The sequence below is a fragment of the Cervus elaphus genome, chromosome 9 (assembly GCF_910594005.1).
Source record: "Cervus elaphus chromosome 9, mCerEla1.1, whole genome shotgun sequence".
NCBI classification, from domain to species: domain Eukaryota; kingdom Metazoa; phylum Chordata; class Mammalia; order Artiodactyla; family Cervidae; genus Cervus; species Cervus elaphus.
This window is the reverse complement of record NC_057823.1, coordinates 20329784-20342395: the sequence shown is the minus strand read 5'-3', so window position 1 is coordinate 20342395 and position 12612 is coordinate 20329784. Positions and strand designations below refer to the sequence as shown.

Sequence of the window (12612 nt, the reverse complement as noted above, 5' to 3'; positions counted from 1 at the left end):
GAACCAAGGTCTCCTGGGAGGGAAGGAAACCAGAGGAATTCTTCCAGGCTTTTTTCAGGGGAATGGATATTTGCATCCAGAAGTTTGGGAGGGGGATGATGGGAAAGATAAGCCAACAGGGGAGAAAGAGAAGGAGGCACTCTTGGTGTGGACCCAGGGGGAGCGAGGCTGCCTGGGCAGGTTCTAAGTGGAATATCTAGGAGATTTTTTTCTTTTTTTGGCCATGCCATACATCTTGCAGGATCTTAGTTTCCTGACCAGGGAACAAACCCAGAAACCCCTGCACTGGAAGCCCAGAGTCTTAACCACTGGACCATCAGGGATGCCCCTCTAGGAGACTCTTACACCAACAGAATATGTTTGCTTGTTGTTGTTTAGTCCCTAAGTTGTGCCCAACTCTTTTGCAACGCCATGGATTGTAGCCCACCAGGGCCTTCTGTCCATGGCATTTCCCTGGCAAGAATCCTGGAGTGAGTTGCCATTTCCTTCTCCAGGGGATCTTCTTGAATCAGGGATTGAACCTAAGTCATTTGCATTGGCAGGTGGATCCCGTGCCACTGAGCCACCAGAGAAACCCAAAATATTTGTTATTTATCTGAAATACAGATTTAACTGGGCATCTTGTATTTTGTCTGGCAACCCTAGCTAGGATGCAAATAGAAGGGGGGGGCAGAAACGGGCGTGATTTCTAAGTGACGGGAGCCCAGGTGCCCCTCTCCCCTTCAGTCCCCTTCATTTGCCTTAGTATTGTTATCTCCTGGCTGCACCCCAACCCCACCCTTTCCCCACACAGGCGTGGCCACATCTGGGAGCAGCGGACATCCATCTTCCTCACCCTTCACTCCCGCCCATTCCAGGATGGGTGCTACACTGCTTTCTGGGAATTTCTCTCCAGGACCCAGAGCCTGGCCCCACCTCCACCTCCCCCACCAGGCTCCCCCTTCTCCCCTACTTGTTACTCATTAACTTGGGTTAACCTTGATCTGATGGAACCCATCCATTTGCCCTCTGGCTCCTTTCCCCCACCTACTCATGCATATGCAAGCAGAGACAGTAGGAACCCTCTACCTTGGGGGATGCAGGGGCCAGGGGTGTTTTGTTTTTTTTTTCCCTTGAACGTGCCACTCAGCTTGAAGGATCTTAGTTCCCCAACCAGGGATCGAACCCAGGCCATCAGCAGTGACGGTGGAGTCCTAACCACTGGACCACCAGGGAATTCCAAGCCAAAACTTTTGACTCCAGCTTTGCTTTCTCTCAGCCTCTGTTGCTCATCTTTAAATTAGACATTGCAGCTACTGAACTTCCCTCTGAGTTTTGGGTGACAGCACATATCATCAGGCAAGCTAGTGCTCAGACAGGCGCCGGGCACTTGGTGCATGCAGGATGTAATGAACTGTATTTTTATTTTTACTAACACCTGCTTCCCCTCTCTCTTGCCTTATTTCAGTGACAGCCCCTCCAGGCCTCCAAGCCAGAGTTCCCTCTTCCTCATCCCCTGTAATCCTCCCTGGGACCCCTTGGTTGTCTCTCCCCATCCATCCTTCTTTCCACCCCTGTGGTCCCTGGCCTCCTTGCTATAAACTCACCTCTTCCAGGTCATCTAGTACATAGCAACTGGGGATTTTTTTTTCCTTTGGACTCATGGTACAGCATGTGGGATCTTAGTTTTCTGACCAGGGATTGAACCTGCGCCCCTCAAACTGCAAGTATGGAGTCTTAACCACTGAACCACCAGAGAAGTCCCTGGGGACTTTTTTCTAAAACACACCTTTGCATTCCTTCTACAAAATTATGATGTGTAATATCGGAATGTATGCTAGTGACTGTGAACCTCTCAGTGGCAGCATCTTATTGATTTTATGCATCTTAACTTTGCACATCTTGTTTATTCTGAATGCCTCAGGTGCTATTGTTGTTTAGTTGCTCGGTCGTGTCTGACGCTTTTGCGACCCCATGTAGCTCACCAGGCTCCTCTGTCCATAGGATTTCTCAGGCAAAATTTTGGAGTGAGTTTCCAGTTCCTTCTCCAGGGGATCTTCCCGACCCAGGTATCGAACTCAAGTCCCCTGCATTGGCAAGTGGATTCTTTATCACTGAGCCACCAGGCAAGCCCATTAAGTGCTATTACTATCCCCATTTTACAGATAAAGAAACTGAGGGCTTTGGCCACTTGGTTAAGAGCCTCTAGCTGGTAGCAGCTGAGATTTGAAGCAGGGAGGTGGGCTCCAGAGTTTCTGATTGCTGCTGTAACAGATGATCACAGTTCTGGTGGCTTGAAACAATGTGCTTATTATCCTACAGTTCTGGAGGGCTGAAGTCTGAAATTGAGGTGTCAGGAGGGCTGTGTTTCTTCTGGAAGTTCTAGGGGAGAATCTGTACCAGGGCTATTCTGGCTTCTATGGGCTGCCTGCACTCCTTGGCTCATGGCTTCTTCCATCTTCAAAATGCATGACTCTAGGGACTTCTCAGCAGCCCACTGGCTAAGACTCTGTGCTCCAAATGCAGGGGGCCTGAGTTCCATCTCTGGTTGGGGAACTAGATCCCACAGGGAACAAATGAAAAATCCCGACTGCCATAACTAAAGATCCCACATGCTGCAACAAAAATTGAAGATCCTGCATGCTGCAAGTAAGACCTGGCACAGCTAAAAACCAAAACAAAATAAAACTCAACCAAACAAAACACCCCACATCACTTTCCACCACCACACCTCATTCATTGATCCTGACCCTCCTAGTTTTAGTCACTGAGTTGTGTCCATTTCTTTGCGACCCCATGGACTATAGCCCACTAGGCTCCTCAGTCCATGGGACTCTTCAGGCAAGATTACTGGAGCAGGTTGCCATTTCCTTCTCCAGGGGATATTCCTGACCCAGGAATTGTACCTGGGTCTCCTATATTGCATGCAGATTCTTGACCATCTGAACCACCTGCAAAGTGCCCCCCCCCCCTTACAAGGACTCTTGTAACAACAACGCATCCATCTGAACAATCCAGAATCATTCCTCATTCTAACATGTTTAATTGAATCACACCTGGAAAGTGTCTCTTGACATGTAAGGGGACGTAGTCCCAGGCTGTGGGGATTAGGGAGGGGACAACTTGGGAGAGCCATACGTCCTAACACACACGAAGAATAAAAACATCATCCCTAGACAACCAAGTCCCTCATTGCTTTAAACTCTTCTTGGCTCCCGTGGGCCCCAGCATAAAGTCCAAGAACGTCTGCCTGCCTTGAGGTTTCTGCCAGTTGCTCTTGCCCTCCCCCCTGACTCCCGCCAGACCTGCAGAGGAACTTGCAAATTGTTCTGGGCATCGCCTTACTGCAGAATTTCCTCAGCCTGCAATGCCTTCCCACTTCCTTCTTTGTCTGGCTGGGCTATATATATTCATCCGGGCCCTAGCTGGACCTGTTTCCGCTTGCAGAAAGCCTTGACCCCAGCCTGATTGCCTCCCCCTGGCCCATCCATGCCTGCGGTCCCCACCGAGGAATATTTCTCAGGGCTCCAGCAGAGGTTCTGAGTGCTCTAGATGAAGGGCGAAGTGGGGCAGAGCAAGATGCATCATGGGCGCCTGCCCACAGGTGTGCACAGGGGTGTGCACAGATGTGTGCACAGGTGCACCTCTAACCTGCACTCCTTGAGGTTGGGGGACATTCCCAAATGGTCAGGCTGTGTTGCAAGGCACTGTGCTGAGCCAGATTCCCATCCTGATGTGTGATACTCAGCTCTCTGGGGTCCCCATTTTACAAGAAAGGAAACAGACAGGTTAAGCTACTTAACGGGCTGCACAGCAAATGTGGGCAAGGTCAAGAGGCTTGGGGGCAAGAGTCTGGGTGCAGAGCCGGCAGTGCGTACCATGCTAAAGGGCAGCTCTGGAACCAGACTGCTGATGTTTTGAGTCTTGAGCCTTCCAACATTTTGCTGTGTTACCTTGGGCAAGTTAAACAGTCTTTCTGTGCTTCATAAGCTTTTCTAGAGTTAAAGACCCTGGAGGCTTTAGACTAGGGTGTGGTACACAGCACTCAGCCTGAGTCACCTCATTTCAGTTCAGTTCAGCCGCTCAGTCGTGTCTGACTCTTTGCAACCCTATGGACTGCAGCATGCTAGGCACCACTGTCCATCATCAACTCCCCGAGCTTGCTCAAACTCATGTCCATCGAGTCGGTGATGCCATCCAACCATCTCATCCCTTTTCCTCCTGCCTTCAATCTTTCACAGCATCAGCGTCTTTTCAAATGAGTCAGTTCTTTGCATCAGATGGCCAAAGTATTGGAGCTTCAGCTTCAGTATCAGTCCTTCCAATGATTATTCAGGTCTGATTTCCTTTAGGACTGACTGGTTGGATCTCCTTGCAGTCCAAGGGACTCTCAAGAGTCTCCTCCAACACCACAGTTCAAAAGCATCAATTATTCAGCGCTCAGCTTTCTTTATAGCCCAACTCTCACATCCATACCTGACTACTGGAAAAACCATAGCTTTGACTAGATGGACCTTTGTTGGCGAAGTAATGTCTCTGCTTTTTAATATGCTGTTTAGGTTGGTCATAGCTTTTCTACCAAGGAGCAAGTGTCTTTTAATTTCATGGCTGCAGTCACCATCTGCAGTGATTTTGGAGCCCCCAAATACAAAGTCTCTCACCATTTCCATTGTGAGAGAAATTTTTTTACAGTATGAAAAGGCAGAAAGATATGCCATTGAGCCACCATTTTCCCCTCCCCTCCAGCCTTTGCACAGGCAGTCCCCTCATCTGGGCCTGTGCATCCCTTTCTTCTCTCTGCTCACCTCTGACTCCCCAGGCTGGGTCAGGACCCTGTGCTGGAAGCAGACACTTAAGTGTTGGGATTTGGTGTGGACTGTGGTCACTGCTGTGTCCTGTGTGGGGCGGGCACGCAGTGGTGGCTCAATTGATATTTATTGAATGTGCAAAGTAATGGGTACTGCAGCCTCAACTCCTGCCCCCAATCCCACCCGGGGTCTCTAAATTCCAAACAGCCTCTGCATGCGTTCTCCAACCCCCCTAAAAGGCAAGAAACCAGGGTAGCAAAACAAATGGGTTATTATTGTACAGCTGCAAGTGGGGGGGGGGGGCTGGGAGTGGTGGTCCCGGGGTGGGGCCAGGGTGCTCAGCATCTGTGGGGGATGGGGGCTGTCTGTCGTCTTCTGAATGGGCTCCAGGAACTCTGGTTCCAGGATGCTGGCTGCCCTGTGAGCACCGGCCCCCTCCTCCCCTCACGGTCTTTGGGAGAAGCCGAAGCGGGGAATGTGTGAAGAGACGAGGAGGAAGAAGGACGGACTGTCCGAGGTGGAGACCTGATCACAACAGCTCCCGCCCGCTGGCTGTTTTGTTGACTTTGGACAGGCCTTCCCGGAACCCAGAATCGGTCATTCTACAAGCACAGAGTAAGGAGGTGGTCCAGGAGCTGAGGGGAGCCAAGTCTCACCTTCGAAGCTCACCACGCCCACTCCGAGCCTCCCGGCCCCGCCCAGATCCCACCCACCTGTGCTTTGAGCCTGTCCCACCCCTGCTGCCTAGGCCCACCCACTCAGCCCCACCACATCCACCCCAGAGCCTCCTGGCCCCGCCCACCCAACCCACAGCCCGGGCCCCGCCCCCTCGCTGCCAAAGCCCAAAGCCCCACCCACCCCAGCCCTTGGGCTCACACTTGCTCCATCTGCATTTCCTCCTCATCCTCCTGGGGTAGCTGCAGGTACGGGTTATCCCTTGCGGGTTGGAACTTGTAGCCCGTGAGCACGAAGAAGGCGAGAGTGGAGCCCTCCACCAAGAGCTGGGAAGTTTGGGAGGCGGAGGTGAGGGGTGGGTGGGGGGAACCGACGACAGCCGACTCCTTAGCACGGCCACCCTAACCCCTCCATCTGCAGTCCCTTGAAGCCCGGCTCCCCTGCCCTCCACCGATAATTCCCCGGCCCCCACCCTAGGTGTCCCCAGTGGTCCCAGTGGCCTCATCCCCTCAGGAGTGGAGGGGGCGCAGTGGGAGTGTCAGGCACACGCCCCCTGCCTCTTCCGCTGCTGTCCGGCTCAGCCTCCGCCCCTCCTGGGGCCTCTGCGCTCACCTGATACAACCACTGCCACTGGAAGGGCACGACCACCCGCAGCAGGATGGCGATGATCCGTGTGAAGTAGATGTAGCAGATGACCTGCAGAGACGGGGTGAGACCATCGCACCACTGGGGCTGCCTGGGGCGGAGGGTAGGGGGGCTGGGCGCCAGGGGACTGCAGATGGAGGGGTTAGGGTGCGTGTGCTTGCTAGCTGTCCCCCACCCCCTGCCCCCCGAACGTCCTGAGTGAGCACAGGGTTCCTACCATGACATAGTAATGCCGGAACAGCTTCAGCTTGGCCAGGTTCACTGCCACTGAACGGTGGGCACAGAGAGTGGGGTCAAGGGAAGGGCTCTGGGAGCAGGGGTGGAGGGGAGGACATTTGGGGGCAGAATGTGGAGAGGGACATGCAAGGGAAGGTAAGTGGGAGGAGAAGCGGTCGGAGGTGGGGACGGGAGGAGCATCCACGGGTCAGCAAGAGGGACCAGCAGCCAGGCGAGGGCCCCGGGCACAGCCTCACCCTTCCCATCAGTGCCAGATGCGTCCTGGAGATGCCGAATGGACCTGGGACGGAGTGAGGGACACAGGGGGCAGTCAGCACTGCCCCTGCCCTTTCCCCTGGCGGGAGGGGCCCAGTGGGGGTCCTCACCAGACCACGGGGAAGAGGATGGTGCCGCAGCAGATGAGATCCACCAGGAAGAGGATTTCCTTCCAGATACCGTAGTCACTGGCGCCCTCCTCACGGGACTCGATGACAATGTAGGCCACGTTGGCCAGGACCTGCAGGGCGGGGGGCGGGACAGGTGGGCCAGTGGACTGGGCTTGTATAGCCACGCTCACCGGCTCCGCCCCTGGGGCCTCCCTAGGCACCTGCAGTGGGATCACTATCCCGAAGATCTTCTTCTCCTTGTCCGACAGCACGTACTTGACGAAGGCCCAGCCGGAGCCGATCAAGGCGATGGTGATGAAGAGGAGGGCACCCTTCAGCCTGGTGGAGGGAGGTAGGAGGTGTGGTGAGACGCTGGGGGCCCAGCCCTCCCCTGTCTGCCTCCCCGCCACCTTGCCCGGCAGAGAGGGGCACTCACAGATGCGTGATGTAGTGCATGACAGCGAGGCCTTCGATGGGGTGGCCCTGGCTGTTGATGAAGTAGTAGTTGATCTGGAGGTGGGTGGATGAATGGACAGTCAGACAGATGGACAGGGGAATGGGGAGGGTGGATGGATGGTGGTTTGGGAACATGCACAATCACTGTTGGATGGATGACCAGGAAGGGGACAGGAATGGACGGTTCCAATCAGGATGGCGAGTGGACAGAGAAAGAGACAGTCACAGCTGTGACAATGGAGGGAAGATCATAGTTGGACAGATGGACAGTTAGACAATCGGCCTGGTTGATAGTCACAGCTGGACCCACGGACAGTCAGACTGGAAGGTGGGCCATCACAGCTGGACAGAAGGGCTGGATGGAAAGCTGGCCACAGTGATATAATGGATGGATACTCGGATGGACATTTGGAACTCTCCAGCCCAGGGTCTGCAGGGATTTGGGGAGTGGCTTGTAGGGGCTTTTTCCTGGCCCCAGAGACTCCAGCCCACCCCGCGCTGTTCCTGGCCCCAGACTCTCACACTGTGGAAGAGGAGAGAGACGCTCTTGGTGAAAGTCAGGGCTGCCATGAGCCAGTGGATCTTGAAGACGTTGTACCTGGTGGGGGAGGGGAGATGAGGGACAGAAGAGAGGGGGCATTGGTCAGGGGCAGGCGTGGGAATGTGGAAAGACAGGAGGTGGGGGACCCCCAGGGTCAAGGGCATTACGTGTTCTTGCAGAGGATGGACACCCAGAAGATGCCGGCGCCCAGGAAGCAGGCGGACATGACCATGTACAGCTTGAAAAGAGGGATTTCCGCCGCTGACAGGTAGCCCTCGGGGTTCTTCTCCCGGATCATTACCTGGCGAGGGAGCAGTGGGGGAAAGCGGGTTGCAGGCTAGCTCCAGACGTGCTGGGCCCTGAATGTGAGTCTCCAGGTTCCGTTCTCTCATTTCTGATCTTCAGATTTCCTGTCTCCCTGATGCACATGGGGTACCTGGCCTGCAGCGAGGGCTCCATGAACCCACTGTCCTCCCCCTCTGCTCACCGTGATGTCAAACGGCTGCTCCCGGCCTGGCACAGAGTTGTCACAGTTGTGGAAGTTGAGGTTGTACTGGCCTTCCTCGGCCCTAGAGCCGATCACTACATGGAACTGAGAGGCGGGGCAGACAGAGGGGAGGGGGGACCTCAGCTTGGGGGCGACCCCACTTTGCGGAGGGGAGGGGCTGCAGGCATGCCCGGACACTCACACTGAAATTGTAGGAGTTGTTGAGGTGGCCCAGGCCCAACACCAGCTCCTGGTCCTTCCCACTGACACCCTGAGGGGGACAGAGTGCCTCCATGGAATATCAGCTGCCCCCTATGGGGGCGGGGCCTTCCTCCTTCCTGCCCTGGCTTCCCATACCTGCCTGTCCCCTTGTGACCCTGTGGGTTTCAACTTGGCCTTGTCGGGTGCAGCAGTGGTCCCTGCTGGGGAAACAGGCGAGATCAGAGATGGACAGACAGCAGAATGATGGGGGGATGTGTGGAGCACCCCTGCCCACCCATTCCTCCCAGCCCGACTCACCGTGGTCCACCTTGGGGGTGACCATGTGCTCTGACTTCGGGAGCCCTGGTTCGGAGGGCGATTCTGGGAGGAGCCCGGCAGAGATGAATAGCTTTTTCTGCTCTCCATACTTTCGCACCTGGACCCTGGGGATAATGTGGGGAGGCTGAAGGCTGAGGTCGGGCATACCAGCTGTGCTGAGGGACTCAATGGCCACTTGGGTCCTCAGGGTCTCCTCTCTGGGGGGGGCTCTATCAGTGGTCATCAAGTGGCAGCCTTTGGCCACCATCCATCGAGATGGCTGCCACATCCCTGTGTTGCCAGCACCAGGGATTATCTGTCACTTCCCATGACACCGAGTCACTCATTCTACTGAAGTACACCTTATTTAATGCTGTCAGGCTTCCCTGGTTGTATGTGCATGCTAAGTCACTTCAGTTCTGTCCAACTCTTTGGGACGCTATGGACTGTAGCCCTCCAGGTTCCTCTGTCCATGGGATTCTCCAGGCAAGAATACTGGAGCGGGTTGCCATTTCCTACTCCAGGGGATCTTTCTGATCCAGAGATCGAATCCGCCTCTCCTTCACTGGCAGGTGGCTTTTTATCCACTGTACCCCCAGGGAGGGCTGCCCTGGTGGCTTAGTGGTACAGAACCCCCCTGCCAAATGCAGGGGGGAGATGGGTTCAATCCCTGGTCTGGGAGGATCCCCTAAGCCACGGAACAGCTAAGCCCATGCGCCACAACCACTGAGCCTGCGTTCTAGAGCTCACCTGTCGCAACTACTGAAGCCCAAATGCCCTAGAGCCCGTGCTCTGCAATTAGAGATGCCATAGGAATGAGAAGCCAGAGCATCTTGAGTAGAGAGAGAGTAGCTTCTGCTTGCCACCAGTAGAGAAAGCCTACGCGCAGCAACAGAGACCCAGTGCAGCCAAAAATAAATAAATAAATAAAATTTAACAACAACAAAAGTGAGTGGCTTTCTCCAAAGCCATCAAGGTTCTTTCTGGCTGGTTCTCATCCCACCTGATCAGCTCACATGGGTATCACAACAAGGGACACCCCAGTGATGGATCTTTAGGGTAGCCCCCGTACTCACTGCAGATCCTTGGTGTTGATGAGGAAGAGAACCAGGAGGCTGCTACTGTTTTTCCGGAGAGGACACTCATGGGAGTCCCGGTTCTGGAGGGTGGGCAGTAGGGAGCTTTGGTTACCCCCACCCACTGGTCCAGTCCCACCCTGCCTCCCTTCCCATCCCCTCCTCCTTCCCCGGGGCAAAGGTGAGTCTCTCCCTTCCTCTCTGGGAGAGGACAGGGGCCTTTGAGTTTCAGAGGCCGACAGACAACCCTCCCCTTCTGCTGCCTCTACCCCTCCACCCTCCTCTCCCCACTTCCACCCCTACCACTCACTGAATAGGAGCGAATGCTGCCAGACCTCACCCGGGTCAGACTGAACCCCACCTGGCAAGTGGAAAGAAGAGACTATGAGGTGAGGGACACCAGCAGGGACCTCTATCAGTGGCAATAGACACATAACCTCGAATTTCCTTAATACTTACTCAGGGGGAGATCCCGCATTCACTGATTTTCCCCACTTGCCCCCAGCACCCCAATCCTCTTCCTTTAACTTCTAACCACTCAACTGGGATGTCATTTCCTCCAAGAGACCTTTGCTGGTTCCTCCCCCCCCCCCCCCCCCCAATTTTAAAATGATGATGTAAAAAATAAATAGAATATTTATAGCTGCCTGCCTTGGGCTCTGGAATCCAACACACTTGGATCTACATCCAAGCTCTGGGACTCTGAGTAAGCCACATACCTCTGAGTCTGTACAAACACCTGAAAAATTCGGTTTACAGGTGTAATATTTTCACAGGAATCCTGAAAGGTGGCTATGACAGAACAGACTCATGGAAATTGATTTGCAGTGTACAGGTACCCAGCAGGTGTTCAATAACACCAGCCTCTTATTTTGACTGCAGGAACTGGGGCTGTCCCATTCACTAGTAGGCTCCCCTCTCACCAGCTCAGTGCCTAGCACATATAGCCTGAGAAATTATTCCTCAGTTACAGATGAGCAAATAGAAACTCAGAGAGACCAAAGGACTTGCCCAAGATCACAAGGGTGAGGCAGAGCTAGGATGTGAATCCAGAATTGGTGGGGAGGGGGGTGGGCTCAGAAACTCGTGCACCTCTCCCTCCTCCAGCAAATTCCCCAAAGCCCCTCACCAGCGGGGCCTTCTCTTCTGTATTCTGGCAGCCTAGCCTCAGGAGGCTCAGATCCACCTCCAGGGAGCCGTTGGTGTAGAAACCAAAGCTGTTCAGTTGGATGTCTGCTCGCTTCTCCCCCTGCCGGAGACCAAGGAAACAGAGACAGTTCAGACTTCCCACCAGCCCAGCCCCAGGGCTCTGGCACGAGGTTCCGCCAAGGGCTTCGGCCCCCTCCCGGTATCTCTGTATTTAGGACAGGTTCAAAGGGTGACAGGAGAGGAAGAGAAGGCCACCCCTGTAGGCCATGACCCCAGACCAGTTCCACGTAAGCAAGAATGGCTCGGCATCCTCTGGCCACCATTCGGAGAGTCCAGGAAGAGAAGGTCTGGGATACGTGGAATTCTCCCTACGAGGTGAGCATCACCCGTAAAGCAGAGTTACGTTTCTTGGGGAGCCTGGCTCTCACTTCTCGGAAAATTTTTAGATTCCAACGGAGTCCCCAAGATCCCAACTAGTACCCCCATTCTAGAACCCCCAGGGACTTCCCTGGGCGGCGTCAAGGGTTCCTAGCAGCCCCAAAGCGATCCCAAGAATTTAAAAGCCTCAGAGTCCCGGGTCCCCAGAGGTGAAGCCCCACCCGCTATGGGCAAGGGACTACCCCAGCGCCGCAGGCCAGGCAACTTCAAAAGAACCACTGAGGGGGATCCTCTGGCGAGACCACTCCTGGCCTGAAGCAGGGGGCGCTGGACCTCTCCATCCCGCATAAGGAGCGGGGGAGGTAGGACGAGACCACTCCAAGCTAGGGGCTTCTCCGGGCCAAAGGTGCGCCCCGCACCCCAGACCGCCACGCGGCGGGACTCACCGTCAGCGTCAGCCGGTGAATGCGTCCAGAGGAACCGCCTAACAGCAGCAGGAGAAGTAGCCACGGCCTCCATTCCGCGGGGCTCCCACGACCGAGCCCCCTCCTCTCGCTCACTGCCATCTCTGGAGTCACCGCCTCCCTTGACACCGCCTCTGACGCCCCCAGGCCCGCCTACCGATGAGCCAATCGCCGCACGGTGGGGGCCGACCCGTCTGCTTTTTGAGCCCTTCCAGCCAATCACCGATGGCCTCTTCTCGCGCCCGCCCCCTGTCAGACACCAAATAGACAGCACCAGTCCCGAATGGGAATGCTAATATTGCTTAACCCCGCCTTCACGCCCACCAATCACTAGAAAGATTGTCCCGGATGTAAGTTGATAAACAGTTCTTCCAACCAATTGTGATGGATCTGATATCCTACCCTGAAGCGGAATTCCTCCACCCACTCTTAACTGACAGATCCGTTCAGAACTACATTACCCAGAACGCAAGGTTGGAGGGGGTGGGGCAGCAAACAACTCAATGGGGGCATTCAATAAACTACATCTCCCAGCATCCCTAAGGACAGACTTTCCCTTCCCCCCCCGGGAATGTGGCTCCCAGCCAAAGTTCAGGCTTTTGGTAAACACTTGCATTTGCTAAAGCCTGTCTTGTTTTCCTAATCTTGCAGATCCACCGAGAGGCCAAAACCTGGCCCCAAGCTAAATCATGACCCTGGAGTGATCTATGATCCCAGACTGAGTTACCAGGCTTAGGTGGACGCTTCTGTCTTGGAGTGAGGCCACTGGATGGAGTCCCATCCCCAGAATCCAGGACAATCTTGATTCAGGCTGAACCCCAACACCAGGCTGA

At 54.9% G+C, this 12612-nt stretch overlaps 1 protein-coding gene across 2 annotated transcripts; it reads right to left on the bottom strand.

Annotated features, from left to right (window-relative positions):
* Positions 1-5043: 5043 nt before the first annotated feature.
* GPR108 (G protein-coupled receptor 108) lies at positions 5044-11917 on the bottom strand. 2 transcript variants are annotated; one of them, XM_043911777.1, is made up of 18 exons: positions 11762-11917; positions 10918-11037; positions 10099-10149; positions 9789-9871; positions 8713-8837; positions 8551-8615; positions 8396-8464; positions 8194-8298; positions 7874-8007; positions 7688-7763; positions 7146-7219; positions 6931-7048; positions 6710-6840; positions 6581-6624; positions 6325-6374; positions 6075-6158; positions 5664-5788; positions 5044-5389 (listed from the first exon to the last, which is right to left on the bottom strand). In XM_043911777.1, the coding sequence occupies exons 1-18, from the start codon at positions 11879-11881 to the stop codon at positions 5317-5319; spliced, it is 1647 nt and encodes a 548-aa protein (XP_043767712.1). In that variant the 5' UTR covers positions 11882-11917; the 3' UTR covers positions 5044-5316. The 2 variants fall into 2 exon arrangements, with proteins under 2 accessions (XP_043767712.1, XP_043767711.1); XM_043911776.1 differs by having other exon boundaries at positions 5666-5788; positions 8551-8612.
* Between the last annotated feature and the right edge of the window lie 695 nt (positions 11918-12612).

Excerpts from the sequence above, each read along its gene's own strand:
- GPR108 (XM_043911776.1), bottom strand. The coding sequence starts at position 11,881 with ATGGCAGTGAGCGAGAGGAGGGGGCTCGGTCGTGGGAGCCCCGCGGAA. Across the intron at positions 11,038-11,761 it reads TTCACCGGCTGACGCTGACG|GGGGAGAAGCGAGCAGACAT; the intron begins GTGAGTCCCGCC and ends GGTCTCCGGCAG. Across the intron at positions 6,159-6,324 it reads TCCGGCATTACTATGTCATG|GTCATCTGCTACATCTACTT; the intron begins GTAGGAACCCTG and ends CCGTCTCTGCAG.